The 16,418-nt window shown below is 41.8% G+C and overlaps 1 protein-coding gene across 1 annotated transcript in view; it reads left to right on the plus strand.

The window, feature by feature from the left end:
- Positions 1 to 16,418, plus strand: part of LOC123518431 — a 67,612-nt gene that overhangs the window by 47,011 nt on the left and 4,183 nt on the right. Inside the window, exons 3-11 of the mRNA XM_045279246.1 lie at positions 702 to 939; positions 5,403 to 5,536; positions 7,173 to 7,464; positions 8,268 to 8,362; positions 13,247 to 13,316; positions 13,530 to 13,643; positions 13,748 to 14,771; positions 15,029 to 15,156; positions 16,192 to 16,403. Coding sequence (XP_045135181.1) covers positions 702 to 939; positions 5,403 to 5,536; positions 7,173 to 7,464; positions 8,268 to 8,362; positions 13,247 to 13,316; positions 13,530 to 13,643; positions 13,748 to 14,771; positions 15,029 to 15,156; positions 16,192 to 16,403 — 2,307 coding nt within the window. The remainder of the gene's footprint in view (positions 1 to 701; positions 940 to 5,402; positions 5,537 to 7,172; positions 7,465 to 8,267; positions 8,363 to 13,246; positions 13,317 to 13,529; positions 13,644 to 13,747; positions 14,772 to 15,028; positions 15,157 to 16,191; positions 16,404 to 16,418) is intronic.

The following is a 16,418-nucleotide window of genomic DNA, read 5'->3' on the forward strand; positions in this document are numbered from 1 at the left end:
GTAGTCAGGTGAACACTGCGGTGAAGGAGGCAATTTATGAGGTGTGTGGGAGGCGCAACACTCTGGCCTGCATCTGGTTAACTGGTGAGCGTGTTTTGCTGATTAAAGACCACATGGGTGACCCCGCAGGTGCAGAGTTATTAGTTTAGCCGGACATCAAGTGCTGTGTGTGTGTGTGTGTGTGTGTGTGTGTGTGTGTGTGTGTGTGTGTGTGTGTGTGTGTGTGTGTGTGTGTGTGTGTGTGTGTGTGTGTGTGTGAGAGTGTGTATGTGTTTGTCAGTTCTTCACAGTGAGCATTAAAAGTATGTTTTCCTCTGCTTACCATTATGTATTGAAATTCTATAGTGTTCTGTTATATGATCGACTGTTGATTATTGATGGAGAATGGACAGCTGGTTAATACTCTTTTTTTCAGCGGTGAGTTAACGATGATTTCATAATTTTTGGTTGAATTTATTGATCTCCTGCAAACCATCTCCATACTGTTTACATTATGTGACCTGTATGATATCCTAGCCTTTTGTTTCCTTCCTCCTGATTTCCTTTCATGATCTGCCGTGCCTCCTCATCTCTCTCTCTCTCTCTCTCTCTCTCTCTCTCTCTCTCTCTCTCTCTCTCTCTCTCTCTCTCTCTCTCTCTCTCTCTCTCTTGTGCCTCTGTATCTGCCTCTTGAGTGCCTAACATTTCTCATTGTGTTCCAGGCGGTGCGTGCCGTCGGTGGTGGTGTACGACACAGGCCTCTGCACGCGGGAGGAAGATGACCCCGCTCATGCCGTGCTGTACTTCCGCCCCCGCCACACGCCCACCACCGCCCGGACTTCATTAGCCGGGCAGCTGGCGGGCGTGGTGCACTTCTGTCGCCAGGCTTTCGACACGCCCACGGTCGTCCGCACTCGCCACGCCCATGTCGCCTTCAAGGACTATGGCCGTTTTGTGCTGGTGAGTCCTGCCTATGCCCGTCACCTCCCAGCCACCAGACACATATTTTTTCCAGCCTTCCATCCTCGCCCCTCTTGGGATCTATAGGTTGTGATGTGCTGAGCTGGCCTCCCCATTCCTCGCTGCCTCGCCTGATGCACTACACACAATACCTATCAAAACGGATTTTTTTTGGGGGGGGTTTATAGCCAAACATAAAACAGCCACGGCGACCACAGGGGAGCGGATCATAAAAGCGCTCATCCCCCCATAGAGACTCACTCCCTCACCCCTCTCCCTTTCTCTCCCTTTGCATGCCCTCGCCCTGCTCCTCTCCTCCCCATCCTCCACTCCATCTCCCCTTCCCACCAAAACAACCAATTCACTCCTGTCCTGCTCTGTTCTCATCCTCTATCTGACTTTTTAATTGCTCTCTATTCTATTATAATTGAGAATCTCTCTCTCTCTCTCTCTCTCTCTCTCTCTCTCTCTCTCTCTCTCTCTCTCTCTCTCTCTCTCTCTCTCTCTCTCTCTCTCTCTCATGACTGACGCCTAGTTGTTTCTCCATTTGTGTTCCTTTCTACTTCAGATGATTTTGTTAGATTGCAATAGACTCATTTACTTTTGTTTTCTTTATTGTGCTCCTGAAGCGGGAATTTTTAAATTTTCATTTCGAGTTTTGGTAAAAGTTTATTGCATTTCGTTTACGTTTAATCACCAACCATTAACGTGTATTTTATTTTTGTTACCTTTAGTTTAATCGTATTTTTTTCTCTTCCAATTTTTCAAAGTTAGTCTTTGTATTTATTTTTTCCTCTCTCTTATACGTCTCAATACATTATTTCAACCACACCAGTCTTTTTCCTCGTACCTCATGCCATATCTTTCATCACCACTCCGTCCATCACACAACACTCCCTAACCTAAACCCCAGCATTACCTACCTTGTCAGTTTCTGTATACTCCTCCAGCCATTAGACACCTCCGCTTCAGTATAATCATGGGGTTCTAATAGGATTCAGCCCTGCTCTGGTGAAATTATCCCCTCACTGACGCCACAGTCCATGCTAAGCCTCTCATCCGTGTTCCCCTCCAACTTTTCTCCTCTGCTCAAAGTTTGCTCGGTTCAGACAGCCCCGGGGAAGTGTGGCGGCTCGCACCTCTCCCATTACCGTCGTGTTACCGTATAATATCCTTTGTCGCGCAGGTTCTCTGGAGCTTTTAAGGATGAATTTTGAAGTACACATGTTATAGGTTTGATTACAGTGTTCATTTCTTTCATGTGTGTTTTTACTTTTTATATTAGTTCGTTTCAGTTTGGAATTTTAGTTGATATCCTTTGCCATAAGAGTTTTCAGGCGTCTTAAGGGAAAAGTTTGAAGTTCTTATGCTATTGGTTGAATTGTGGATATCTCTCTCTCTCTCTCTCTCTCTCTCTCTCTCTCTCTCTCTCTCTCTCTCTCTCTCTCTCTCTCTGGTGTTCCTGTTTTGTATTTATTCTTTTTTATATAGTTTACTTGATATAATTTCGTATTAATAGTTTTGGTTTAACTTGAGAAAGACTTTAAATGTTGTCGCTTGAATACTTTGGAAAAAAAAAAATTGTTCGGGTCATTGTTTTCCGTTTATTCCGTATCCTGTTGACGGGAGTGTTTTCAGGCGCCTCAAGGAAGAGTTTTCAAGTATATCGTGTATGTCATCTCTTATGAATACCACTAGGGTTTTTTTTTCTATTTTCTCAAAGTTCTTGTTGATTTTTATTTAATTCGTTCCTTTTTCTCACAGTTTATTTGATATTCTCCACCGTGAGTTTTAATTCGCTGTTAGAAAGTTTTCTCTTTTTTTCCAAGAATGTTTTTTATTTACCGTCTGAATTCCCATTGTTTTCATAAAGGGATTAATTTTAATGACAATTTCTATTCAGTCTATATATTGTTTTTGTCAGTTTTGCCGCTTGAATCATCTGCTGCCTTTATTTATTGAATTATCTGCTGCCTTTATTTACTTAATATTTACCATACTTTTATTATCGGTTATTTTATTATCGGAGTATTAGTATTCTTTAAGCACCAAATAGTTGTTACTTAAAATTCTTTACATTTGAAATAGTTTATATCGTTATTATATTCTTTTAGCGTTTACGATTATTTTATTAATTTTACTTTAGATTCACTTTTATTCTTCTACATTTAGTTTTGCTTATTCATTCATTCATTTTTCCTAATGTTGTCACATATCACCTTTATCTCCTTCATTTATTTAACATGATTAACTTTCCCTTTTTTTTCAATTTGCTGTGCTGATAATTGGTCACAGGAGATGGATTTCATATGGTGGGCTACGGTATCGCTTTGCTATTATTGCGCCATAAAAACACACGGGGGAGATTAAATGCCCTTTGTATTAAATCTGTTTATGTGATCTTTATCTCTGTTATTAACACTCGTGCATAAATTGTAACTTAAATTGATGATTCGCGTTTAATGATTTCATAGACTGTGTGTGTGTGTGTGTGTGTGTGTGTGTGTTTAATTAGTCAGAGTTCAGAGTCAACACTTGTATAATACCTCCGTGTTAGTAAAAGTTTGAATTTCATTAGTCAAACGTCCCAGTCAATACTTGCTCAGGGCTTTTGTGTGTGTGTGTGTGTGTGTGTGTGTGTGTGTGTGTGTGTGTGTGTGTGTGTGTGTGTGTGTGTGTGTGTGTGTGTGTGTGTGTGAGTCCATAATAATAATATATAGTCGTATTTTCATAACCCTTACCTTTTTCTTTTTTACTGTTATAATTGGTGTACACAGCAAGATATATTATTCACTTTATACCAGAACTTTACCTTCCATACCATTGCCATCACCACTACACACCATTATTGTCACCATGAATCACCATTAACACTACCACTACACACAATTACTGTCACCATACACAGTCATTATCACTCACTGCTAATGGCCAATTGCTTTGTTGGGTGTTGTTTGTTTGTTTGTTTGTTGTTCTTTTGGCGCTTTGTACCATCACTACCAGCACTACCACCACTATCACCACAACTCACTACATACACCCAAATAACTTCCATTCCCATTCATCACTTACATATTCCTCATAATAATATGCGTACATACCACAAGCGCTTTCAGTTCACCATCACCACCATCACCAACACCATCACAATCACCACCATGACTACAGCTCACTATATTCAGCCATCATTCATTTGTTATCTTAAGAACAACAACAACAAAAATGCAAAAATCTCTCAGGCTTATGCGTCTTTTAATTCACTATCACCATTATCACCAACATCATCACCAACACTCCAATCCCAGTGTTCTCATTCCCTGCATACTATTGTCGAATCCTGCCAAACAAAGGAATATCTAGTTCCGTCGAATATCTTGTGATTTTCCTCTCGTAGAAATTTTATATAGTTTTATAACTTTGGCGCCATATGACCTTAGTTGTGGCACGTCACACAGGAATATTTTTTAATACCTCATTTTTTTATCTCAATAGGTCCCAATTCCGACAACTTACTATCTATCAGCATTAAGCACATTTCCCTTTCTTGTCAAAAATAGGCCCACCAATTTCTACATCTCCCTCATAAATCAGTTCTGTTAACCTCGATCCCTTCTTCTTTTGTCGCAGTAACCCGCAATACCTATAACGCATCATCATTGTCATCTACCACTGTTTAGCTCACTCCTCTTTGCTACCATAATACCCCTTCAATTTCTACAACTCCCTCATAACCTCCCGCTATTAAGCCAGTCCCCTTCCCCTCTCCAGCCGTAGCCAGGTCCTCCCTCGTCAGCGTCAACAAACAGCTGTGGTGGGTCTGAACCAAAGCTAAAGTCAACCCCTTTCAGTCTCATGATTGGCTAAGGCGATACAATGCCGAAAGTAAACGTGGTCCTTTGTGGCTCGCGCTGGAGGAGGGACAGGAGGAAGAAGAGGGGGGGCAAGAGGAAGAGGAGGAAGAGGAAGGGGGGGTTTAAGGGCTTCTAGAGGAGGAGGGATGACGGAGGGACGAGGAAGGGAGGAAAAAAGAAACAAGGAGAGCACAAGAGGGATTAGAAAACAATGAGAAATTAAAGACGGTATTGTGAGCCAAGAATGAAAAGATTATTATAAGAAAAATAATAGTTGCAGAGAGAGAGAGAGAGAGAGAGAGAGAGAGAGAGCAGGGCGACGAGTGTCAGATCATATCCAGAGATTAATGGTTGCCTTAATGACACGTTAGATCTGATGGATGGAGAGAGAGAGAGAGAGAGAGAGAGAGAGAGAGAGAGAGAGACGGAAGGGAAAAGTTGCTTCCAAACTGATGTCCATTACAGGGGAGGATATGAAAAAGGGGAAGAAGAGGGAAAGATGAAAGTTTGGAGTTTCAGCTGTGACACAAAAAGAGGTTAAAAGAGGAAAGGTAGAGCAGGAATTGCTTTCACACTTCCTTTAGTTCCCTTCAAATGCCCGTCACTCTCCAGATGGTGTGTGGGCGTGGAGGGGAATGGGCGCGAGGGCGTCTCTTGGATGTGTGTCGACAGCTGGACGCCGCCACGGGGGGTCTGCCGCACCTGTGGGTTACCTGTGGCTGGGACCATCGCCACTTTACTGACAGGTGAGTACTTTTGATAGTAGTAGTAGTAGTAGTAGTAGTAGTAGTAGTAGTAGTAGTAGTAGTAATAATAGTAGTAGTAGTAGTAGTAGTAGTAGTAGCAGTGGTAATGTTTGTATTTGTTGTTGTTATTGTATTGGTAGTATTAGTGTGTATTAGTGTGTGTGTGTGTGTGTGTGTGTGTGTGTGTGTGTGTGTGTGTGTGTGTGTGTGTGTGTGTTTGTTTGTCAAGTATCAGAATTTGAACATCATAATATTCTCCTAAATTAAATCCTATCCACTTTCACTCAACTCTATCCTTTTGTGAGACCTATATGTAGCTGATGTCACACACACACACACACACACACACACACACACACACACACACACACACACACACACACGCACACACTATAAAGGCTGTAACATCATCCCCCACAACAAAATTATAATGTTCACCAGTAAATAAAACTGAAAAAGTCCTCCTGCACAGATGAATACCCTTGCCTCCATTGGGTGATAATTTGTAGCGCCTAATGACCGAGAACACTTTTTTTATGAGCGAATAATGTTGTGTATTAGTCTCGTTCCGGGTGGTTTGTGGCTGTTTCTGATGGAGTGGGGGTGGTGGTGGTAGTGGCTGGGTCTTGTGGTAATACTGATGTTGTTATTGATGGCTGGTTTGGATGTAATAGTAGTAGTAGTAGTAGTAGTAGTAGTAGTAGTAGTAGTAGTAGTAGTTAGTGGTGGTGGTGGTGGTAATAGGAGTAGTAATATTAATAGTAGTGGTGTTGGTGGTGGTGCTGGTGGTGGTAGTGATGGTGGTGATTCACAATGTTTCTGGTAATGTTGTTGCAAATGTCACTTATTTTTATATTTTGGGGATATTCTTTATTGTTATTGGTGTTGTTTTCAGTTGTTGTTTTTTTTTTTGTTATTTTTTTGTTCACCGTGTTTAGTGTGATGCGTATTTGGTTATTAGTTCTTTTTCCTCCTTCTTTTCCTTTGTTTCTTCTTCTTCATCTTCATCTTCATCTTTTATTATTATTATTATTATTATTATTAGTAGTAGTAGTAGTAGTAGTAGTAGTAGTAGTAGTAATAGTAGTATTGTTTTTCTTATTCTTATCATTGTTGTTTTTATTATCATCATTTTCCTCTTATATTAAAGCATTTGATTTCTTTATTCTTTTTGTGTGTTGAGTTTGTATTGATTAGTGATATTCTGTCACTGTTCCTCTCTCTCTCTCTCTCTCTCTCTCTCTCTCTCTCTCTCTCTCTCTCTCTCTCTCTCTCTCTCTCTCTCTCTCTCTCTGCCCCATTAGTTTGTAGTCATAATATTTTCTCTGTTGTCGATTTTTAGTAATTTGTAGAGATTGTGTATAGCTTTGTTCTCTGTATGTGTAAGTGTGAGTGTCTGGGTTTGCATTGATTGGTGTTACTGTGTTTTGGTGTTTTAGTTTTCTGTTAGTTTGCAGTCGTCATGTTTTACCAGGTGTCAATTCTAGTGGTTTGCAGTTATTGTGTCCTGTGTGCTATGGACTTTTTTTGTCATAGCTTATAATTGTCAGTTATGGTATACCGTTGTGGCCGTCCCTGTATGACTGATGTTTTGCAATGTCCCGGGATGGCAAGTAATCTTAACCCACCATTCCAGGTTGACAGAGGTGCTCGACGGTCTCCTACCCAACGCCATTCCTGACGCTGACTTTGGAGAAGAGGACGCGGAGGCAGCAGAAGGTCTCCTCGGCTCCTCCTCTAATACCACTCCCCTCAGCACCCCCTCGCCCGCCACTGAAGCCTCCGAATTAGGGGCACTGGAGGATGACATAGAGGCCAGGAAGCGAATGGGGGAGCTGGAGGGAGAAGACGGGGAGGAAGGAGAGGGAGAGGCAATGAGACGCTTGCACAGAATCTTCAACGCTGTTCCCTCCGTCCAGCTACCAAAGGTGAGAGTGGTAACAAGCACACAGCCTCAGCCCGTGTCAATGTTTCTCGTGCTTGAAGTGAGGAATAAAGTTATAGACTATTAACATAAACTGAATCACTTTTACTATTAATGATAAACTTTTATTTCGCATTTATATTGGGGAGCTGTGAGAGATTTCTAGATGGTACCTGAAGAGAAGAAACACATCACCTTAAGCTAAATAAGTCAAAAGTTACCTTAAAATCTAAACAAAAGAACAAAACTGAGTTGAATAAATCAAATCAAATCAAAAGCTGAACCTTTCCTCTTTTTATGGTAAATTTGTAGTCGATATATTTAGAAACAAAATACATATGAAGAAAATAATGATCGATAAAGAAGTCAAAAGTTGACCTAAATCCCATTAAAAAAGAATAGCACCAGTGATGAAAACCAAGTAGCTAGTGTGTACTGTTGTGTAGGAGACAGGAGATGAAACCTCAAAACTAGGACATTTCATCTGAATAAGCCCTCCCCAAAAAAGAAAAAGAAAAGAAAGGAATCTAAAAGCCTCTCTATTAAGAAAAATAAGCAGGTCCACAAAACGTTACAACACACGTATGCAAAGATACAAAAAACATTTCTTTCTCTCTCTGAAATAGGAGTCGATATGTAATATCTGTTTTCGACTTTTAATTTCCTCTCTCTCTCTCTCTCTCTCTCTCTCTCTCTCTCTCTCTCTCTCTCTCTCTCTCTCTCTCTCTCTCTCTCTCTCTCTCTCTCTCCCCCTCCTACTGACCGGCCACCTCACTTGCTGACGCTCGGTGCTTGGCTCACCTGCAGAGTGGGGGTGGCGTGTTCCTGAAGGCGCAGCAGGTGGTGGAGGCGTGTCAACAACAACCAGGAGTCCTTGCTGGAGCTACCATGCATAAAAACAGGTGGGTCACGAGAATAGACGGAAGGATTTAAGGAAGAATAGGATGTATTTAGATGTATTGTCTTGTATGGATATAAGTAACAAAAAATAGATTAATATGAAAAGAAAGGAGAGCTACAGTAAGAAGGAAAGACATAAGAAAATAAGAACACTGTCATGATGTATTTACTTGTTTATCTTGTTTGTTTGTTTTATATTACCATGTAAAATACAACCAGAATTCATTAACACTTTTACATATCTGGAGTTTGTTAGGATTGAGTTTTCTCAATAAGAGCATTCTGACATATTTACGCTTCATTTTTTTTACTTCTTCTCTTATGCTAGATGTTGGTTGGTTATATGCAGTAATTCTTCCAGCATATGATAACGTTAATAATGAAGCAAGAAGAAAGACAGTCTTTGATTAGAACAAACGGAATGTCACGAAAATAATCTTTTGCTTTCTCCTTTTCTTGCACTCTTCTTCTTCCATCTTCCTTTCGCCTCTCTATATATTTGTATTTGGAGTGCTACGGCATGAGAGCTGCGGAGAAAGTTTGAGATAAAGACGAAATGAAAGTAACGTTGCAGATCAGAAAGAATGATGAGTAAGATCGTAGTGAAGTACGAAGGGAAGAATCTTATTGGAAAACGAAGAGAACGATGATAGTGTTTTGAAAGTGTAAGGAGACAAGGAGGTTAAGAGAGAAGATGGGATTAGGATGAAGTGAGGTAATGCACAAAAATTCAATTGAATGCTGGAGGGAAAAAGTGAGATTGTATCGAGAGGTGAGAAAAATGGAGGGACAACAATTGGTGTGATGAGAATAGAAGGATAAGTGAGATGAATGTGGGCAAAGAAAACCCGTGGACGAAAAAAAGTTCAATAGTGAATAGATAAGGAGTAAGAAAAGTTTAAAAGAAGTCAGAGAAGTTCAGTAAAAACTGAACAGTTATGATAACGATAACAGTTATAATAATAATAATAATAATAATAATAATAATAATAATAATAATAATAATAATAATAATAATAATAATAATAAAAATAACAACAACAACAACAACAACAACAACAACAACAACAACAACAACAACAACAACAACAGTAACAATAATAATAATGATAATGATAAGAAATCAAAGGATAGCAGAGACAAAGATTTAGAGAAAAAGAGTAAAGATCAAGATGAATGTAGAGGAAATGTCATAGGACAGGTGAAATATTACAGTAGCAGGTCCGTAAATGAAGAAACAACTGAGATAAAAGACCTAATGAGTCAGGTGAGAGGCAAGTGTTGGTGGAGTTAATGAGCAGAGAGGCAAGCAAGGAGGACAGGTGTGTGTGGGGGGAAGGGGGATAGACATAAAGATAGGTGAATTCGTGGTGGCATAAAAGTGGATATTTGAGAGGGAGAGGGTATAGTTAATGAAGGGACAGATTAATTAGAGGGAAATAGGAAGAGAAAAGAGGGAGAGGAATTTTAATTACTTCATAATGGAAGGGTGCGGGGAGTGAGCGTGTGTTCTGTGTGGAATGAAAGCGTGTTTTGCATTTCTTTCTTTCACTGGTAGGGAATTGTTACGTCTTTTTGTAGTCTGTATGAGAGAGGGAGAGAGAGAGAGAGAGAGAGAGAGAGAGAGAGAGAGAGAGAGAGAGAGAGAGAGAGAGAGAGAGAGAGGTAAACAAGAAACTTGGTAAATTCCTTTAGTGGTTAACAACTATTCTACACGTAATATGCACGTCTCGCCTATATAAAGAAGTCGTATAAACACACACACACACACACACACACACACACACACACACACACACACACACACACACACACACACACACACACACACACACACACACACACACACACACACACGTCATCAAACCACCATTACGGAGAGTCACGCTCGACACAAACATTCTCTCACCAGCGCTCCATCATGCCACAAACAAACACGCCATCGACCCGCCACCAACACGCCGACCCCGAGAACCCGTGATTGATTGCATCTCACCTGTGTGCCGCCAGGTGATGCGCGGCGCCAGGTGTGTGTGTGTGTGTGTGTGTGTGTGTAAGCGTTTTGATGTATTTTGTATTCTTTTGGTGAATTGCGGGAGCATTTAGAACAGCAGTTACTATTGAATTGTTTGTGTGCGTGCGTTTGACAAATTTTCAGCTGTCTAGTAGTGTGGAAAAATATATATCTATGTATCTTCTTGGTTTCCTTTTAAGTTACGGTAAATGGATCGATATACTTATCTATTTAACCTATCAGTTTTTCTGTCTGTCCCTTTACCTCACTGTCTTTCCTATATTTCTGTGTGTGTGTGTGTGTGTGTGTGTGTGTGTGTGTGTGTGTGTGTGTGTGTGTGTGTGTGTGTGTGTGTGTGTGTGTGTGTGTGTGTGTGTGTGTGTGTGTGTATGTGTGTGTGTGTCTGTGTGTCTGTGTGTGTGTGACTTTGAATAGACTGAATAAGGTTGATTTGTATTGTTGAATGTCGCAATCAAAAGGCTTGTGTGGTGACGAGTTAGAAGAGAGTGATTGTAACTTAGGGCTTGTAGTTAGAATGATTTGTGTGTGTGTGTGTGTGTGTGTGTGTGTGTGTGTGTGTGTGTGTGTGTGTGTGTGTGTGTGTCTAGTGGGAGAGGATGACGTGCAGAGAGTAGAATGAATGCGTGGTTGGTGGGGGTGGTGGTGGTGGTGGTGGTGGTGAGCTAGATTAATGACGTGTGGACGTGTGTGGATGAGTCTACGTAGGTACCTGTATGTGGAGGTACAATTTGGAGTATGGACGGGTGGATAGCGGTTTGCATTCAGTGTCTGGAGAATGTGGGTTGGCCTCCATAGTACATAAAAAGAAAAGAAAAGAAAAGAAAAAAATTGGAACCACCTCATCGAAATCACAGCAGAAAGTTAAATTTAGATCACCACAATCACTATCATGCCTTCAAGTCACCACTAATATCATCATTCTTTACCGTCTCTCTCTCTCTCTCTCTCTCTCTCTCTCTCTCTCTCTCTCTCTCTCTCTCTCTCTCTCTCTCTCTCTCTCTCTCTCTCTCTCTCTCTCTCTCTCTCTCTCTCTCTCTCTCTCTCTCTCTCTCTCTCTCTCTCTCTCTCTCTCTCTCTCTCTCTCTCTTTACAACTCATCCACATTAAAAAAAAAATAACACACAACTTTCACCCGGTGCGTATTTCTATTACCAGGTGTTCCCTTCACTAATGAGATATTAACCTCCCCTCCTCACCTTTCGTCACTTGCTGCATACCGTATGTATAACTACTACTCTTCTCTTCCTTTACCCCTCTTTACTTACTTCCCCTCTCCTCATCCTCTGTAATGCTCCAACAGTTCATTCCTCACTCCCACCTTCCACTTCTTTTTCTCCTTTTCTTGTTTTCTTCTTCGTATTTTTTTTTCAAGTTACCACGCCTCCTCTCTTTTCTCTCCTTTACCAGTTACATTTCTTATACCTATCGCACCTTCTTTCCCCTGACCTGTCTTTTTTTCATACTTTTTTGTTTTCATTTCTTTACGTCCTCTTCCTCTTACATCTTTTAACTTATTTTCTGCCTCCTTTCTTTTTCTTACTGCTTACATTGTGTTTTTAATTTGTGCTATTGATCTCTTAAGTTATTATTCTTTTCTCTCTTTCTATCTCCTTTCTTTTCATTTATTTCCTATCCATCTATGATTTTTTTTTCTTTTTTTCTCATTTCCCGGGAATTATGTTTTCTTTGCTCTATTATTTTTCTTACTAACACTCATTTCACTTTTCTTCTTACTACTCATACTTCTCTCAATCCATTTTTCCTACTCTAGTCTTCTCTCACTTTTCTCCTTCCTTCCTTCACCCCGACCCGCCGCCCGCTCAGCAGTGATACGCGCCACCCCGAACAGACCATCCATCATCGCTCTGCCACCACCACCACCACCACCACGCACTCCGCATGTCAATTTCTTTTATTATAATCAATTAGCATTACTATTATTATCTCTCTCTCTCTCTCTCTCTCTCTCTCTCTCTCTCTCTCTCTCTCTCTCTCTCTCTCTCTCTGACAATAATTTCATTCTTGTTTTACGTGGCACCTGATACTCGATTAATCTATTTTTTTCTCCACGAAGACGATACATGTTGTGTTCGCGCTTGTGCTGTACACACACACACACACACACACACACACACACACACACACACACACACACACACACACACACACACACACACACACACACACACACACACACCGCGTAGTGTAGTGGTTAGCACACTGGGCTCACAACCTAGAAGGTTTGGGTTTGAATCCTGAGAGCAGCGAGGCAAATAAGCGAGCCTCTTAAAGTGTAACCCTTGTTCACCTAGCAGTAAATAGGTACGGGATATAACTGGGGGCTTGTGGCCTCGCTTTCCTGGTGTGTGTGGTGAGTTGTGTGGTGTGGTCTCAGTCCAAACCGAAGATCGGCCAGCATGAGCTCTGAGCTCGATTCCGTAATGGTGAAGACTGGCTAGGTGACCAGCAGGCGACCGGTGAACACACACACTCACACACACACACACACACACACACACACACACACACACACACACACACACACACACACACACACACACACACACACCGTCGATGGTAATGTCCTTGGCAAGGTGAGGCTCGCTCAGATCGCTAAAGTTTTCACTGATAAGGCAGCAGCGTATGTGCGTACAACATTGTCCTCCTCGAATGAGGGAATAGTGATAGGGATTTTGTGCGAATGGCATCCATCTTGCTCAGAAATCAATGAGAAGATATTCTTGATGATCACAGAAACGGGGCGTGAGCTTTAATATCACGGTGAATTACGTTCACTCACTCACTCAATCACTCATTCACTTACTTAACCATGTGTCCTTCCCTCCCTCAGGATCCTCAACACTCAAATGGACAGCGAGCTCACCCATGTCCTGGCCTCACTGCCCCTCCACGTCCCCAAGGTAAGTGTGCCGCATGAAAACCCATCGTCTTATTCGCCGGCCTTGACTGCCGCCACAAGAGGAAAGCTGCCACGTACAGAGGCTTATGTCTATGACTCATGCAAATATGCATAAACACACACACACACACACACACACACAGAGAGAGAGAGAGAGAGAGAGAGAGAGAGAGAGAGAGAAAGAGAGAGAATAAAGACGTCTCCTTTCTCCTAGGGCGGGGTGCTGGAGGAGCGCAATGTGGACTATCGTCTCCCCGCGGATGTTCACTTACTGAAGCTGCACGTGCCCGCCCAGACCCATGCCGCCCTCCGGAAACACATGCCCAAGGTGCGCCTCCCGCCATTACTCAGCACTCGTGAACGTTGACACACATGAAAAGCGACTCTGAAGGACACACTACTTCCATTATGTAATTTTGTTCTGCATTTCAGCCGATGCCTCGCCGCGGAGAGCGTGGCCTTCACAGCCAGGCAGCCTCCATGGACCTTGCCTCTCTCCGCTCCGTCCTCCAGACCCGCCAGTCCCTCCACTCCTACCCCTCCTCCCTCCCCGTCGCCCCGGAGGTCTCACAGGAGAGATCTGCCAGTCCCCAGCCCCAGCCACCGCCCCGAGGCCCCAGCCTGCTAGCCAGAATCAGCGGTGGATTGGAGGCAGAGCTGCGTCCTTCTCAGAGTCTGCCTGGCTCGCCTAGGAAGATTCGTGTAGCCGCCACTCTGCCCGATGTGGGTACCAATTCTCCCGATTTGCGTTACAAGGTGTTGACGGGCCGTCGGCCTCGTCCTCCCGCATCCTCCCACTCCACCCCTCGGAGGATGCCTGGAGGGCGTAATGGCATTCCTAGAAACCACGATGGATCGAGCAACGGATTTAACGGAACCTCCAAACGTAGCCACGGCCTATGTCCTCCCAGCCTGACGCGCGGTGATAAGAGAAACAACAAACTCATTTCTGAAGATGGCAGCAAAAATCCCTCTAAGCTTGGCTACGACTCGGAGAAAAGCGAAAGTGGTTTCGAAGATGGTGTTCAGTCAGACAGTGAACTGAACATCAAGAACACCAAGAACAAGCTCAACCTCCACCTCGCACCGGACAAAATCAACCGGCCAAGCCATGAGATAGAGATGGACGGCCTGGGCCATGATGAACCCAAGATCAGGCGGGAGATCAACGGGAACTTGGCTAAGGATGACAACCTCTCCAGTAGCCCCCCCAACGGGAACCTCTCCACATCACTCAAGACGCAGCTGCAGGACCTCAAAGATGAGTCGGACACTTCGAGGAGTGAGGAATCCGATATCAGTGTCCTGGACCTCAGCAAGTATGTCGAGACCAAAGAGAATGGTGACCGACAGCTGGCGGAGGCTGTGAAGGGACTGATAGAGCTGACTTCCCACAGCGACGAGGAGGACGCGCGACCAGGTCAGGGGAGCGGGTCTGCTGAGCTGAGAGACTCTGGTAAGGAAGAATTACTTGTGACCCATTTGTGACAGTGGCATCTTACACAGAATTTTGTTCTCGCCACCTTAAACTGTTGTCTGAGACTGACATGCCCATTTGCTCAACCATATATTCAAGTGTCGCCTTGCCTCCTTATTGATCAAATTGTTCCTTCTTGCTAATCAAATAACATTGATTCTTTTTTGACCCGGACCGCATGTTTTCTTTCTTTTTTTTTTTCACCACGTGTCTGTACACACTTGTACCTTTTGCAGGGGATGAAGATAACTCGGCAGAGGGATGGCGTGCCCTCACACTATACACTCAAAAGCTTGGGGACACTGTTCTACACTTGTTGCTGTCCTCTGCTGCATATTCTAACCCGCAACTCGTCTACACCCTGGTGAGCAATTAGTGATAAGTAAAAAAAAGCAAGTCTGTAGATGTTATCACCGACACCAGTGTGATTGTTGTTGTTTTGGATTATCTTTTTTTTACCTTTCTTCTGTGACTAGGATTCATAAAGCATCTTCATTCACTTTTCACTGGCATTGGCCAGTGTCCCTCTTACATAAAAAAAACTTTTTAGTCACATTATGAATTGATTTTATATTCACTTTCAGATTATGTTTTCCTTTGTTGTTAATTCTTTTTGGTTCTTCATATTCAGTAGAAGTAGTAGTAGTAGTAGTAGTAGTAGTAGTAGTAGTAGTAGTAGTAGTAGTAGTAGTAGTAGTAGTAGTAGTAGTAGTAGTAGTAGTAGTAGTAGTAGTAGTAGTAGTAGTAGTAGTAGTAGTAGTAGTAGTAGTAGTAGTAACAAAGGAATCAAGAGTATAATAATAAATATAATAATAATAGTAAGAATTCATTGTATTACTGATCGTAGTCATGATAGTAGTGATTATAAGAATAAAACATTAATAATGATAACAAAAACAACTGATAACATTGTTGATAACCATAATTGTAATCATATGAATAGAATAATAATAAAAATAATAATAATTGTAATAATAATAATGATAATAACAATAATAATAATAATAATAATAATAATAATAATAATAATAATAATAGTAATAATAGTAATAATAAATAAATAAGAAGAGTGATAATATCAATAATGATAATAATGATAATAATAGTAACAATAATATTGATAATAATAGTAATAATAATAACAACAATGATAATAATACTAATGATGATAATAGTAATAATAATAATAACAATAATAATAATAATAATAATAATAATAATGATAATAATAATAATAATAATAATAATAATAATAATAATAATAATAATAATAATAATAGTAATAATTATATAACAAATATCCCATCACCCAGAGGTGGTACTTGTACAAGTAGCTACTTGACATTGTCCCTTCCATGAAACACATAAGTAACACTGTACTGGCGTCACCTCACCATAGTGGCGCCTCGGCCTCTCGGGACTGGACGACGTGCAGAAGGCCGTGGAGCGAGCCCTGGAGGTGTCAGAGGGCGGGTGTGGGGGCGACGCCTTCATCCAATACTCGTACAGCGTGGTGTCCGCCGTCACGCCCTGCACGCTGGAGCACAGGCTGGTCTCAGTGGTGCATGAGGACTTCTCGGCCCACCGTCATCTGATGGAGGTCACTATTAGGTGAGTGTAGGAAAG

This window comes from Portunus trituberculatus, chromosome 43 (assembly GCF_017591435.1).
Source record: "Portunus trituberculatus isolate SZX2019 chromosome 43, ASM1759143v1, whole genome shotgun sequence".
Classification (NCBI taxonomy): Eukaryota; Metazoa; Arthropoda; class Malacostraca; order Decapoda; family Portunidae; genus Portunus; species Portunus trituberculatus.